This window comes from Dasypus novemcinctus, chromosome X (assembly GCF_030445035.2).
Source record: "Dasypus novemcinctus isolate mDasNov1 chromosome X, mDasNov1.1.hap2, whole genome shotgun sequence".
In the NCBI taxonomy this organism is placed as follows: domain Eukaryota; kingdom Metazoa; phylum Chordata; class Mammalia; order Cingulata; family Dasypodidae; genus Dasypus; species Dasypus novemcinctus.
The window spans coordinates 58,501,638-58,516,805 of record NC_080704.1 but is presented as its reverse complement, the minus strand read 5'-3'; the positions used below and the strand labels follow the sequence as shown (position 1 = coordinate 58,516,805).

At 38.3% G+C, this 15,168-nt stretch overlaps 1 protein-coding gene across 2 annotated transcripts in view; it reads left to right on the top strand.

The window, feature by feature from the left end:
* The window catches only part of SHROOM4 (shroom family member 4), a 346,941-nt gene that overhangs the window by 157,442 nt on the left and 174,331 nt on the right, over window positions 1-15,168 (top strand). For both annotated transcript variants that reach the window (XR_011647902.1, XM_058291632.2), the window contains exon 2: window positions 8,649-8,800. Coding sequence is in view for 1 of the 2 variants with exons in the window: in XM_058291632.2 (XP_058147615.1) it covers window positions 8,649-8,800 (152 nt within the window). In the remaining variant the exon portion in view is untranslated. The remainder of the gene's footprint in view (window positions 1-8,648; window positions 8,801-15,168) is intronic.

Sequence of the window (15,168 nt, the reverse complement as noted above, 5' to 3'; positions counted from 1 at the left end):
TATGTCCTATTTAAAGCATTTTTATATTAGGTGGTATGAAAAACTCTTGTCTTTTCAGTCACCTAAGCTTGTCCACTGGTTTGCACACAGAGTGCCCTTAATTCTAGAGGGCATTCTGGATTTGCTGGTTTGTCCTAGACCTTTAAACACTATATAAGGAAGCTTATATGATGGTTTAGTATACTGAACTCTGTTGCTGACAACTTCTTCTAGGCATAAGGAGCAAAGTTTACCATAGCCTACCTGCAAGTTTCTTCTACCCCATTCCTTCTATTCTCCACCTCTCTCTGCCATATCAGCTTTACCAGGTTCCTTGATCACCTATACCACTGAATTTCATAGCTTATTAGGCAGTCAAAACACATGGGTAATCTAATAATTGGACAGCAGTGATGCCTGAATAAGAGCTGGTTGTATGTGTGGCAATGACCTGGCCTGCAAGTTTTGCTGCTAGGGATGGGTGTTTTGGATTCTGAGAGCCATGCAAAAGAGACATATCTGGGATAGACAAGAGAGACAGCAGTAGATGGGCTTCAACTTTGGAAGAGGTATTGTTTCTCTTTTGATGATACAACAGGATAGAAATTGGTTGGTAGTAGAATAAAAATGTTTTCACCCTTGCCATCTGGCCAGTGACAAAAATGAAGTGTAGGTCTTCATTTCCTTACTGACATCATTCACCATAGAGGGGCATTATGACTGTCTCAAAGCAGAGAGAAACAGTGGGCAAATCCATAAACTGGTTCCTATTATGAAGGACTATCCTTTAAGTGAAACTTTTTGCCTTGATTAAAACTATGAGTATGTGAAAATATTGTCTGAGCCTTGGTCCCTACTTCAGAAGTATCTGCATAGTCTAGAGGTCTTTACTTTTTAAAATACTTTCTTAAATTAAGGAATAATTTACACACATTAAAATGCACAAGACTCAATGAATTTTGGGATATGTGTTTTCCCACATAATTAGCACCTAGATCAATATGTAGAACATTTCCAGCACCTTCAGAAAATTATGTTCATGCGCATATGTGTGTATTTTGATGGATGTATATGAGTTGTTCCCAGTTTTTGTCTATTATTAATAAAGATGCTGTGAACAAAGGTATGCAAGTCTTTTGGGGGACATATGCACTTCTTTTCTTAGGGGATATCTAGAAGTGGAATTGCTGGTTCAGAAAATAGGTGTCCATATTTCCAAAATGGTTGTACAATTTTATACTCCAACAACAATGTAAGAAAGCTCAAATTGTTGTACATCCTTATCAATGCTTAACATTTTCAGACTTTTTTAAAGGAGGTACCGGGGATTGAACCCAGGACATGGGAAGCAGGCAATTAACTACTGAGCTGCACCCATTCCCCTCAGACTTTTAAATTTGGGGCTTTCTGGTGAATGAGTGGTACTCTTTCACTGTGATTTTAAATTGCACTGCCTTGATGAGAAATAACATTGAGCCCCTTTTCATATGCTTATTGACTCTTTAGCTATCTTTTTTAATGTGCCTGCTCAGATTTTTTGTAAATTGTTCATTGTTTTTTGGTCTTTTTCTTACTGGTTTTTAAGATTTCTTTTTATATTCTGGATATAAGTCCTTTATTAGTACTATGAATATTTTTTCCAGTTTGTGGCTTGCCTTCTCGGTTTTTAATAATGCATCTGATGAACATAGGATATTTTTATTTTGATGAAATTATATATATTTTGTTTGTGGTTATTTCTTTTTGCATCCTGCCCAGGAAATCGTTGGTCACCTCAGGGTCACAAAGACGTTCTCCTGTATTTTCTTCTAAAAGTTTTTTTTTGGTTTTGGTCCTTTCATTATGTTATGATTGAGCCCCAGATATTTTAGTAAAACTTTACATCAGCAAAAATTTTTGAACATGTGCTCCCAATATACATAATTTCATTTGTGTGTGATATAATTTACTACCACCAATATTAAATATTAATAAAGTTTGATTAAAAAATAAATAATAAACAGGACTTCCAATATCCCCCTTTCTAGTGAATCACTTTGTACACTGCCTGGAATATAGGCACCCCACTTTGGAGGCTATGGTTCTGAACTATCAACGATTAATATTTGTGACAAACACTAATAACATTAATGGTAGCAGAAGTCTTCAATGCAAAGAGATGGTTTGAGTTGACAAACTGTAAACAGGATCCAATGAGCAGACTGGCTAATAATGTAGAAAACCTGTGTTTACTCTTGCATGGTGTTGTCTGCCCTTACCTGGCTAGCAGGACGATTCAACTTGGTGAGAAACAAAGACAGACTTCCCTTTGGTTGACGATGTTGCATATGTAGCTTTTGACTCCCTTCCCTTTTCTCATTACCAAATTCCTAGAGCTGAGCTTGGCTATAGGCTGACTGAGTTTTGGCAAAGATGCTTGGAATTCAACTTGGGCTTTCCCCAGAGAAATTTAATGATTTGGAGTTTAGAGGGCCTTTATTGTAAGGATTACTAAACTAGATGTTGATTAAGCAACTGGGGAGGAAGGAGCACTCTGTAGGGATAGGTCATGCTGTGGAGTAAAGCATAGTTCTATTGGCCCAAGGTGAAAGAGCCCTTGGGTCTGATCCAGAGAGCTTTGCACTCTGGGGCAGCTCCTTGTAGGATTTGGAAATCTGCTTCTTAGCTGGCACCAGTCAAGAACAATTGCTCCCTTAGTGGTTAACCTTTTACTCTATTGCCCTATGGGGATTACTGCTTTGAACCAGGCCCACTTACTTTTATTAATTGGTTGTTGTGTTTGAATTCTCATTTGTTTAAGAGATACATTTTTGTTTTCTGTTTTGCCTCTTGGGGAGCAGGGTTGAGGTAGGAGGGGGATGAAATTAGAAGCAGAAGAGTTTCTTGTTTTTCTAGTCTAAACTATTTTGAAAAGTTGAGAGGGATTTTTAAGGAAATAAGTTGCTTAGAGAGACAAGTTAGAGCAGCCAGTGGGTCTACAACCTAAGAGCAGAGTGTTGAAAGCAATGGCAAGAAGATTGAAAGGTTTAAAATCTTTATTGTCTCTCTCCAGAGTACCATGATTACCCCTCTCCCAGTGATCAGATTCTAAGGTACACCAATAGGGGAGAGAGGGAATACTGGAAATAAATAAACCCCAGTCTGTGGTCTTTTCAATATTTCAAAATAAATTCCAGAATAAGTAATAAATTGTATTTTCTTTGATGATCCTCCTTTCTAGTAATTAAACTTCCCAAAGCCAGCTTTTGCCCATCCATACAGTTTCTCTCTAGTGATTTCCCAGAAAAGAAAAAATTGCTAAACAGGGATGTTAAGAGTTGCTAAAAATCTGAACGTCTTTCAAAAGGTACTAAAAAGACATTCAGAGGATATTTTATTTTAAAGAATTAAAACTACTATCTTGTGGGTGAGATTGTCTATTTGTAAAAAAAAAAAAAAGATATCAATTTCAAGAACTATGCTGTCTGCTTTCTTAGTCTATGGACAAATATAGTCAATGGGCTGGTAATTTGGCCAGAAAGTCATAAAACTGGCCAATAAAGTTTCAGTTGAGGTCTATTTTTTCCAATAAATTTCTTGTAGCAAGGAGAGGAATTCACAATTGTATCATTGATTTATAGTGTGGCTCTTACATTACTATAATAGGCATTCAGTATATGTCAGTTATTGTTGCAGATGGTGTTTTCCTGCTGAATGAATTTTTTTCCAAGAAAAATCTGATTTAATATTTCTTCCCTTCATTTTCTCATTTCAGTTTATTCAAAGGACCCAAGCTAGTATATGCTACTGTCTGATTAAATAAAAGATACTTAAAAACAAGTATCATTAAGTCACTTTTTCTTTGTCTTTACTCTCAAGTGACCAATGTGCATTTTGTTGACAGCTATCAGAACACTTCATGATTCACTGGAGAATCATCAAAAATTTCGAAATCACCAGTTTATCAGCACAGAAAGAGGATTCAGGAACCTTTCTCTTAGTGTCCTAATTATTCCTTACTAAGTATTCCAGCTTTGTTGAACTGCTCTTCAACAATGGCTAAAGCCACAGGGAATTAAGAAATGGATGTTAATTAGTTAATTTTGAAGGAGTGAACCATGTGTAAAGGCAAAGGACAAAGTGGCAAAAGGTTGGCATTATTTGTGTCAGCAGAAGTATAATGCATGACTTTGCTAACTGTTTACAGGTCACTGAATGTCAGAACTGCAGGGATCCTCAGAGATCATCTAGTCAGGCCATCATGTTTTACCAGTAAGTGTAAAAGAGACCACAAGAGGGGAAGAGACTTGACTAAGGCCAATCATCTCTTCCCAGCTATCCAGACACCAGGGCTTTTGGTTAAATGGTCTCTATGCACTTAATTTTCTGTTACTTAAGCCACTTACTTCTAGCTGAGAGATCACTTGGATAATCCAAAATGACATGTAAGTGAACCATTGTTTACAATGGATTTTGTAGTGTGTATTTATACTGACATTCCAGTGTATCTAGGGCTAATTTGAGAACTTAAACACTTCAAATGAAATGATAAAGCCACCTAGAAGTTCTGATTTAGGAAAGGCTGGAAAGTCGACAAACTTTAACAGAATGGACAGCATCAAATGATGATCTACAGTCCCTTCAAGTGAGCCATGTTAATCTCAGCAAGTCTATTAACTCACACCTTTTCTGAGCTGAAGTCAGAGTTATGAGTGGACAGAGGGAAGGAGAAAGCCAGATTTTTTGTAGAAGAGTATGTACATCTTCTTCGCTTTCTTCCTTCCTTTTAGTTCTTTTCCCTTGCTAGAAACATGGACATCTACTTTGTCTTCTATATAAACAAATGTGGGGTTGAGGCATTGACCTAAAGAACTGGCTGTAAGCAGCCAAACAATAAATGGAAGACAGGTTGGAACCCAGGAATCTGGAGGTGAATGGTGATGGATAACGATTAGTAAGCAATACGAGGAAAAAAGGTCAGGAGGAATAAGAAGGAGTCAGTTGAATACTCAATAAGTGCCGTAGGACTGAAAATGGGCTAGTTTTGGGTATAGTCCAAGTGATTGATCTTCAACCAAATGGAGTCTCTTTTCCTGAAGTGGACCCATCTGAATTCTGGGATTGTGCCAGGTACCCATAATTTGCTGGTTTGTTGTCCAAGAATCCTCAGACTTGAGCTAATGTGGTATTATTACATTCAACATAACTTCCCTGAAGGGGATGCTGCTAATGACTAAGAAGGGACATGGAACTGAAAAGGGGAAATAAAAAGTCAACCTGAGAATGTATTCCAAGAAAGATTCCTTGGAAGGATTCAGATAGTGATAGCTGAAGTGGCAGTAGAGAATGCCTGAGCTTTTGCTGAAGCATTAAACATTTTAGTTTAAAACAGGGGTTTTTAACCAGGGGTCTGTATGCTTGAATTGGAAAAAATCAACTTATTATTTTTACTTTCTCAACATCTAACTGAAATCTAACATTTCCTTCACTTATGAATGTATGCAATAAATAAATTACAGAAATATTCATTTCACCTGATTGGAAAAGGGGTATGTGGAACAAAAAGTCTAAGAACTCCTGGTTTAAAAGGTTGCCTCCTTTCATCTTCTGGTCTAGAATAAACAGACCTTGTTGAAGTAGTGGTGCTCTTAATTAACCCAAAGTGATACTTAATATCAATCCATTGCTATACGTAACAGGACTATGGATAATTGAATTGTATAAATAAAAGAAACATGGGTAGAGTGAATTATGACTAACATGCATTAACAGGGAAACTATTAGCATTCATTAGTTAGACACCCGGTTGTGGTTCTTTGTTAGCCTAAGGAAGCCCCTTCAAATGGCTAATAGGTTTTGAAAGTCCTGCCTGATGCTGGCGCCTTCCATGGATGTCAAAGTAATGAGTTATTCAAATAGAACTTCTGAAATTTAAGTACAGCACTTTTCTTTTTGTCTTCCAGCCCCCGTTTTTTTTTTGGCATCAGGTAGTAGTGACTGTGAAGCAATAATGATAACAACAATGGAAAAATAGTATAATTCTAATTAATTTGCTAAAAGTTGTTCCCCATTTACCAATACTGACTTGTTTTTTCTTGGGTAGTGACCCAGATACTAGAACAAATATATATAGATTCACTGCCACTTGCTAATCTATGATTTGTCAGACAAAGGTCAATTTTTTAAAAAGTTGGGTTAACAGCAATAGATTTAATAACAGTCTGTGATTTAGCTAAGAATTCCAATTAATTTGATGGAGTTTCTAAAATCCTGAATTAACATTTTTCTCTGCATTCAGAAGGTCTCATATGTCAAATTGCAGTTGAACTAGCCAACCCAAAGCTCAGCAATATTCTAACTTCCATGGTGTGAGGATGGATTAGGGGGATACTATGAAAGTTAGAGAAAGAGTGGGACAAGAGTAGAGGTAAGTGTAAAAATACTGACAGTGAAAGCCATCCCTTAGGAGACAATTTAGAATCTGCTTTTCCCTAAAGATTAAATTGTTTTAATCATGCTAACCTTGCTTCCTCCCAAAAAACCACTTGAACTAATCTGAAGAATAAACACATGGAGTTAAAACCTAGACTATAGGTTTCTAGAAGATAGGACGAGGACTGAGAAGGGACACTGATGCATAATGTATGTAAATTTTTTAATTAGCTTGACTGTAAGATTGGGGGAATGGATAGAAATGATGATAACACATTAGTGAGTATAACTAACAAGGCTGGTTTATAAATGGAATTATGGCTGAAAAGGATAGTCTAGGGATTTAAATGTCATTTGAAAGAAAACTAGAGAATAATCTAGAGACTGAATGACATAGTGAACTTGGAGATGGATGAAGATTATGGCTAATAGTACAAATACAAGAATGTTCTTCTATGAACTAGAAAATGGTACTTCAGTATTATAAGGTGGTAAGAATATGGTATGCATGGCAAAAATACAATTAATGTAACTTATGGACTATAGTTAATGGCAATATTGTAATATTCTTGCATCAATGTCAAAGAAGGTACTATATCAACACTAAGGGTCAATAATAGGGGGGTATGGGATTTTTTTATTTTGGACTAAGGAAAACGTTCAAAGATTTACTGAGGCAATGGCTGCACAACTCAGTGATGAAGGTGAGAGCCACTGAGTGTATGTACACTTTGGATAGAATGTATAACACAGTACTGTGTTATACATGGAACTGTATTAACACAGTGAACCATGTGGTGGAAGATGGAATGTGGTTAACAGTACCAATATGAAAGTGTTCTCTCATGAACTGTAACAAATGTACAATACTAGTACATAGTGTTAATAATAGAGGATGTATGAAAAAAATATACCAAGTGTATGCTATGGACCATAGTTAGTGATAATAGTTTGATCATGTTCTTTTATAATGTGTAAAAAAAAAAAATGTTCCACAATGTAAGCTGTTGGTGACGGGGTGGTGTATGAAAGTTCTGAACATTATGCATGACTGTTTTGTAAGCTTACAACTTCTCTAATTAAAAAACAGTTTTAAAAAAATCCTGTTAATGACATGGTGAGTTAGACCTCTCTTTGCAGGACTCTCTCAGGAATCATATGACCTTTACACTGTGATGTGCATCTGAGGCTGGGAGCTATGTATAAATACCTTGTTCATTTCTGTATCTCTACCATGTAGCATATTCTCCTGCACATAATGGAAACTCACTAAAATTTAGGGAATGAATTAAAGAATCGTTGACTCCTTTTTACCATGGATGGTAGAACTTAACTTAGTGGTAGAAGGAATGTTACATAAAAATTTTAGCCATAAGCAAGGACCGTTGAGACATTCTGCTTTTCTTTTCTTTTGCCTGCCAAAATAGCTATTATTTCTGTCTTCCAATGCCATTAGCCTGGCTACCTTCTTGCCAAGATTGTCCTGGTCAGTGGAAATTCTGTAGGCTGGTGGAATAGTAAACACACATTTTCTGAGCTTTTGGTGAGTGCCCACTGTGTGCCAGACAACAGAAACACCATGCTAGGAATTCGTTAAAGATACAATAGATAAATGAACATTACTTTGTTTGTATATAGTTAATATCTTTTGAATTTGCAATTTTATTCACAGAATGTTGAACTGGAACTCACTTTCAAGATGTTCAGATTCATCCCTCTCCTTTGTTATAATAATCAGAGCTCACATTTATTGGGGACTTACAGCTCACAGACACTTTATATATTAACAACCCTATGAGTTAGGTATTCCTGTTATCCACATTGCACATACAGTATAATTAATACACGTAGATGCCCAAGATAAGAAAGGACTTGTCCAAGGTCATTTTGCTATAACCTCTCTCTTCTGGCTCTAATGTCTATGCTTCTGCTATGCCATGCTTCTACTTTAGCCAGTGCTGTATGGTTCCTTCCAAGGACCATTTTCTTATTTAGAAGTGCATGTGTCCTCAGATGGACTGTTCATTCCACTAGGGCAGGGGCTGCATTATTTCTGTTACCTTCCTCCTCAAGGGCTTGTTCAGCTTTGCCTTTACTAAATAATGGCTTTTGCTCAGTTCATTAGCTGTGCCCAATAGCTGCCTGGAGCCATGCCCCAATACTACCTGTGGCTCAGAGGTAGGAAAGAGTCAGGAAGTAAAATTTTGGAGTTGGAGTCACCTCACCACCTACTTTCTATTTTGTTTTCTGCAACACAGATCGAAGATGGAGGCAAGGCAGCCTTGTCCCAGAAGATGAAGACTGGTGATGAGCTGGTGAACATCAATGGCACTCCATTGTATGGCTCCCGTCAAGAGGCCCTTATCCTCATCAAGGGCTCCTTCCGGATTCTAAAGCTGATTGTCAAAAGGTAAGAGACAAGAAGATCTGCTTTAAGATGTAGAGGCTGCTGAACCACTTGGTTTTAGTAAACTCTCGGTAGAGTCATGTCTTTGTCAGTATCATCAAGGAAAGAGGTGTGCACGTGAACACAATTTTGCAGACAACTCAAGCAGAATTGCATAGGAGAAAGGGCCTTTGGTTCAAATCCTGGTACTACCCCATGCTAGCCATGTCACCTTGAATAAACTTATTTTATCTTTGCAAGACTCAGTTTCCTTCTCTTCTATTGAGACGACTAAATGACTCAATATACATTAATGATCTATCAAAACAGCAATTTTAAACCTCCTGCTTCATAACAGATGGCCACTGATTAATCATATATTAAAGAATATTTAAAAAGATCCTACTACCAGTCATGCTAGGCAATCAGGGGACTGTGGCAAACTACCCTTTAAGAGTATATAGTCTAACACACATGGGACTTGTTGATCAGCAATAATTTTTATTTTTATTTATTTTTTATTTTTTTAATTTTTTTATTTTTTATTGACTTTGTAATAATATTACATTAAAAATATATATGTGAGGTCCCATTCAACCCCACCCCCCCACCCCCCCTCTCCCCCCACCCCCCAACAACACTCGTTCCCATCATCATGACACATCCATTGGATTTGGTAAGTACATCTTTGGGCACCTCTGCACCTCATATACATTGGTTCACATCATGGCCCATACTCTCCTCTATTCCATCATGTAGGCCCTGTGAGGATTTACAATGTCCGGTGATTACCTCTGAAGCACCATCCAGGGCAGCTCCATGTCCCTAAGACGCCTCCACCTCTCATCTCTTCCTGCCTTTCCCCATACCCTTTGTCCATTATGTCCACTTTTCCCAATCCAATGCCACCTCTTCTATGTGGACACTGGATTGGTTGTGTCCATTGCACCTTTATGTCAAGAGGAGGCTCAGATTCCACCTGGATGCTGGATGCAATCCTCCCATTTTCAGTTGTAATCACTCTAGGCTCCATGGTGTGGTGGTTGTCCTTCTTCACCTCCATCTTAGCTGAGTGTGGTAAGTCCAATAAATCAGATTGTAGGTGCTGGAGTCTGTTGAGGCTCAGGATCTGGCTATCACATTGTCAGTCCAGAGATTCAAATCCCCTAAATATATCTTAAACCCCAACATTAACTGCACCTCCAGCACATTAGCATGAAAGTCTTATGAAGGGAGATCCCATCTGAGTCCAGATTCATCACACATAAACACCATTTCCAAAGAGGGGCCATCTGCCCTGGTAGTTAACCCCATCGGCCATGACCATAACTCCCATGGGTCTCTTTAGCCCTCAAAGGAACCAATATCTGGGGGTTGTATCTGCTTTATCTGTCTCTCTGACTCTGCTCAGTTGTGCATGAGGGCAATCCTTCTGCCAGCCTCCAGACTCTTTTTTAGAAACTCGTAGCCATATAAACTCATTTCTCCTTTCCATTTCCCCCTTACTTTAGGTCAAACAGCATTTTAAAGTCATGGTATTTTATGTAGACATGGATATTCTGCTGATCCGCATTGAACCTTCCATATAAGGTCATTTTCCAGTTGCATCATCAGTTGGTAGTTGATAGTGGTCCCTCGTTGCCAGGGAGGCTCATCCCCGGGTGTCATGTCCCACGCTGGGGGGAAGGCATTGCATTTACATGCTGAGTTTGGCTTCGAGACTGGCCACATTTGAGTAACATGAAGGCTGACAGAAGGGAATTCCCAGGCACAAAGTTGCTCTAGGCCTTGTTATTATTTTGGGTTTATCAGCTCACAAGCATAGTCATTAGTATCAGGGGCTCACTGTTGAACCCTCACTCCCTCCCGGTCCCCACCACTGTACCTGGGAGACTGTCGCTGCTCCCCTAGGGACCACGACAGAGCACCACTGGCCGGGAACCCAGTACCCCCCCTACTGTGGTTTTTAATTGTTGCCACTATGAGTATATCCAAACATTACCATGCACCCTGGACATATGTTCTGTACAGCTCCCTGTCAGTCATATATCATCTGTCATTGGTATCCCATACCAGTATCCCTCCATTGCCATTGTTGAAACACTCTGTGATCCAGAACTCCCCGAAATTTGAAGCCCAATATAATGTCATGGTCCCTTACTAGGGAATGGCATATAGCGATGAGTTTAAAGGATAGATAAAGAACTTGGATAAAGTTAGATAAAGAACTTAGATAAAGAATGTTGACTTGAAAAAATTCCACATCCTATTTCCCCCCCCCCCCCTAATTATTCAGCTTTTCTTCACAGGAGTCCTAGACCACAGCAATGTATATATATAATATACAGCACTCCCACACATCCACCAGAAAACCTTTTCCCTTCCACAGTGATACTCTTACGCCCTATTCATATCATATTTACTTAAAGTGATGTACAGAGTCTGAGACATTAGCTTTCTAACAAGGTGACATCTGTATTTACATTATGGTGCATACTTTAGGATACACAGTTCTTTACATTTTTAGTTATCCTATGTTTTACATTATGGTTTACATTATCAGTCTGTCATCTCCTATATGTTATGGTGTAATATTACATGTTTTATATCCATCCTTGTGTACTCTCAAGAAACTCCTCTCTTACCCCCCATTTACTTTGGTTCCACACATTTAACGTCCATTTTCCCTTCCACCTTAGTGCCCTCAGTGATAGCCAACCTCCGTTTCCTGAGGAGCCACTTCCAGAGATAGATGGAATAGTGTTCAGGGCCTAACTTGCTCAACTGCCCCAATGCCCTGGGAGCCACCCTTTCTCTCGAGGGATACAGTTCCCTCTATTGGATGGCATTAGTCCTCCCCAGGATGTGGGTCCACCCCCACTCTCACTACTTGGGTTTCTACCCCATGGTGTCACCCACTCTGGCAGAATGAGCATTTAGACATTCCCCAGGAGCCCGTCCTGCATCAGACCCTCCCCTCCGAGCATTCTAAACAGGTAACCCTCTTTATTATATTTTGATATGATTTTCTCGGCATTTTACTCTCCACCAACACCTGACCCTCTCCTGGTTCGTATGCTACCCCTCCCTCCCCCCACTTTTGGGCAACGTTACCCACCCGTCCCTCCCCAGCCACCCTCAAACCCGCAAAGCCCCAAGCAAAGGCAACCCCTTGCCCCCCTTTTATCTCTTCTTTGTGTTCATACTTACCACCATCTCGTCTTAAATTCCACCCCTGCAGACATCGGCTCATATCCTTCCTCCACCCTCCGATTTCCTGCAAGCCTATCGTTCAGTCTCTTGCTATCTAGGGCAGCTTGTTTATTTCATATCATTGAGGTCATGTAGTATTTGTCCTTCAATGTCTGGGTTGCTTCACTCCACATAAGGTTCTCAAGATTCATCCATGTTATCACATGTGTTTGTAGTGTGTTTGTTCTTACAGCCGAGTAGTATTCCATTGTGTGTATATGCCACATTTTATTGATCCACTCGTCTGTTGATGGGCATTTGGGTTGATTCCAACTTTTGGCAATAGTGAACAATGCTGCTATGAACATTGGTGTACATATATTGGTTTGTGTTCTTGTTTTCAGTTCTGCTGGGTATATTCCCAGCAGTGGTATTGCTGGGTCATATGGCAAATCTATGGCTAGTTGTTTGAGAAACCGCCATACTGTTCTCCAGAATGGTTGGATCCTTCTGCATTCCCACCAGCAGTGGATGAGTGTTCCCCTTCCTTCACATCCTCTCCAGCACTTGTATTCTTCTGTTTTTTTCATAGCTGCCAATCTTATGGGTGTAAGATGGTATCTCATTGTGGTTTTGATTTGCATTTCCCTGATAGCTAGAGATTTGGAGCATTTTTTCATGTGCTTTCTTGCCATTTGTATTTCTTCTTCGGAGAAGTGTCTGTTTAAGTCTTTTTCCCATTTTTTAAATGGATTGTTTATCTTTTTATTTTCAAGATGTAGGAGTTCTTTATATATGCAAGTTATAAGTTTCTTATCAGATATATGATTGCCAAATATTTTCTCCCACTGTGTGGGCTCCCTTTTTACTTTCTTGACAAACCCCTTTGAGGTGCAGAAGGCTTTAATTTTGAGGAAGTCCCATTTATCTATTAGTTCTTTTGCTGCTCGTGCTTTTGGTGAGATATTCATAAATCCATTACCTATTACAAGGTCCTGTAGATGTTTCCCTACACTGCTTTCTAAGGTTTTTATGGTCTTGGCTCTTATATTTAGGTCTTTGATCCATCTTGAGTTGATCTTTGTATAAGGTGTGAGATGGTAATCCTCTTTCATTCTTCTACATATGGCTATCCAGTTCTCCAGACACCATTTGTTGAATAGGCCACTCTCTCCCAGTTGAGAGGGTTTGGTGGCTTTATCGAATATTATGTGGTTGTATATGTGAGGTTCTATATCAGAGCTTTCAATTCGATTCCATTGGTCTATATGTCTCTCCTTATGCCAATACCATGCTGTTTTCACCACCGTAGCTTTATAGTATGTTTTGAAGTCAGGTAGTGTGATTCCTCCAATTTCGTTTTTCTTTTTCAGTATGTCTTTGGCTATTCGGGGTCTCTTTCCTTTCCAAATAAATTTCATAGTTAGTTTTTCTAGTTCCTTAAAGAAGGCTGCATTGATTTTTATTGGGATTGCATTGAATGTGTAGATCAATTTTGGTAGGATAGACATCTTAATAATGTTCAGTCTTCCTATCCATGAACAAGGAATAGTCTTCCATTTATTTAGGTCTTCTTTGATTTCCTTGAACAATCTTGTATAGTTCTCAGTGTATAAGTTCTTTACCTCTTTAGTTAAATTTATTCCTAAGTATTTGATTTTTTTATTTACTATTGTGAATGGTATTTGTTTCTTGATTTCCTCCTGATCTTGCTCATTATTGGTGTACAGAAATGCTACTGATTTTTGCGCATTGATCTTATAACCTGCGACTTTACTAAACTCATTTATGAGTTCTAGAATCTTCGTTGTAGATCTCTCAGGGTTTTCTATGTATAGGATCATGTCATCTGCAAATAATGAAATTTTGACTTCTTCCTTTCCAATTTGAATGCCTTTTATTTCTGGTTCTTGCCTCAGTGCTCGAGCAAGTACTTCTAAGACAATGTTAAATAGGAGCGGAGACAGTGGGCATCCTTGTCTTGTTCCTGAGTTTAGAGGGAAGGAGTCTAGGATTTCTCCATTGTAAACAATATTGGCTTTAGGTTTTTCATATATACTCTTTATCATGTTCAAAAATTTCCTTGTATTCCAATCATTTGGAGTGTTTTTATCAAGAAAGGGTGCTGTATTTTGTCAAATGCTTTTTCTGCATCAATAGATATAATCATGTGATTTTTTTCCTTCAATCTGTTTATATGGTGTATTACGTTGATTGATTTTCTTATGTTGAACCATCCTTGCATACCTGGGATGAATCCCACTTGGTCGTGGTGTATAATTCGTTTAATGTGTTGTTGAATACGATTAGCAAGTATTTTGTTAAGTATTTTTGCGTCTAGGTTCATTAGAGAAATTGGTCTGTAATTTTCCTTTCTTGTGATGTCTTTGTTTGGCTTTGGTACTAGGGTAATGTTGGCATCATAGAAGGAGTTGGGTAATGTTCTTTCTGTTTCGATGGTTTGGAATAGTTTCAGCAGGATTGGTGTCAGTTCTTTCCGGAATGTTTTATAGAATTCACCTGTGAAGCCATCTGGCCCTGGGCTCTTCTTAATAACTGATTCTATCTCTCTGCTTGTGATTGGTTTGTTAAGATCATCAATTTCTTCTTTTGTCAATATGGGCTGTTTATGTGTTTCTAGGAATTTGTCCATTTCCTCTAGATTGTCATTTTTGTTGGAATATAGTTTTTCAAAATATCCTCTTATGATAGTCTTTATTTCTGTGGGGTCAGTGGTGATATCGCCTTTCTCATTTCTTATTTTGTGTATTTGCATCTTCTCTCTTTTTTTCTTTGTTAGTGTTGCTAAAGGTTTGTCAATTTTGTTAATCTTCTCAAAAAACCAGCTCTTGGTCTTGTTTATCTGTTCAAGTGCTTTCTTATTTTCTATTTCATTTAGTTCTGCTCTTATCTTTGTTATTTCCTTCCTTCTTCTTCCTGTTGGGTTACTTTGTTGTTGTTTTTCTAATTCCTTCAAATGTGCAGTTAGTTCTTCAATTTTTGCTCTTTCTTCTTTTTTGATATATGAATTTATGGCTATAAACTTCCCTCTCAGTACTGCTTTTGCTGCATCCCATAAATTTTGGTATGTTGTGTTATCATTATCATTTGTTTCAAGGTAGTCATTGATTTCTTTTGAGATTTCCTCTTTGACCCACTGTTTTTCTAAGAGTGTGTTGTTTAATTTCCAAATCGTGGTG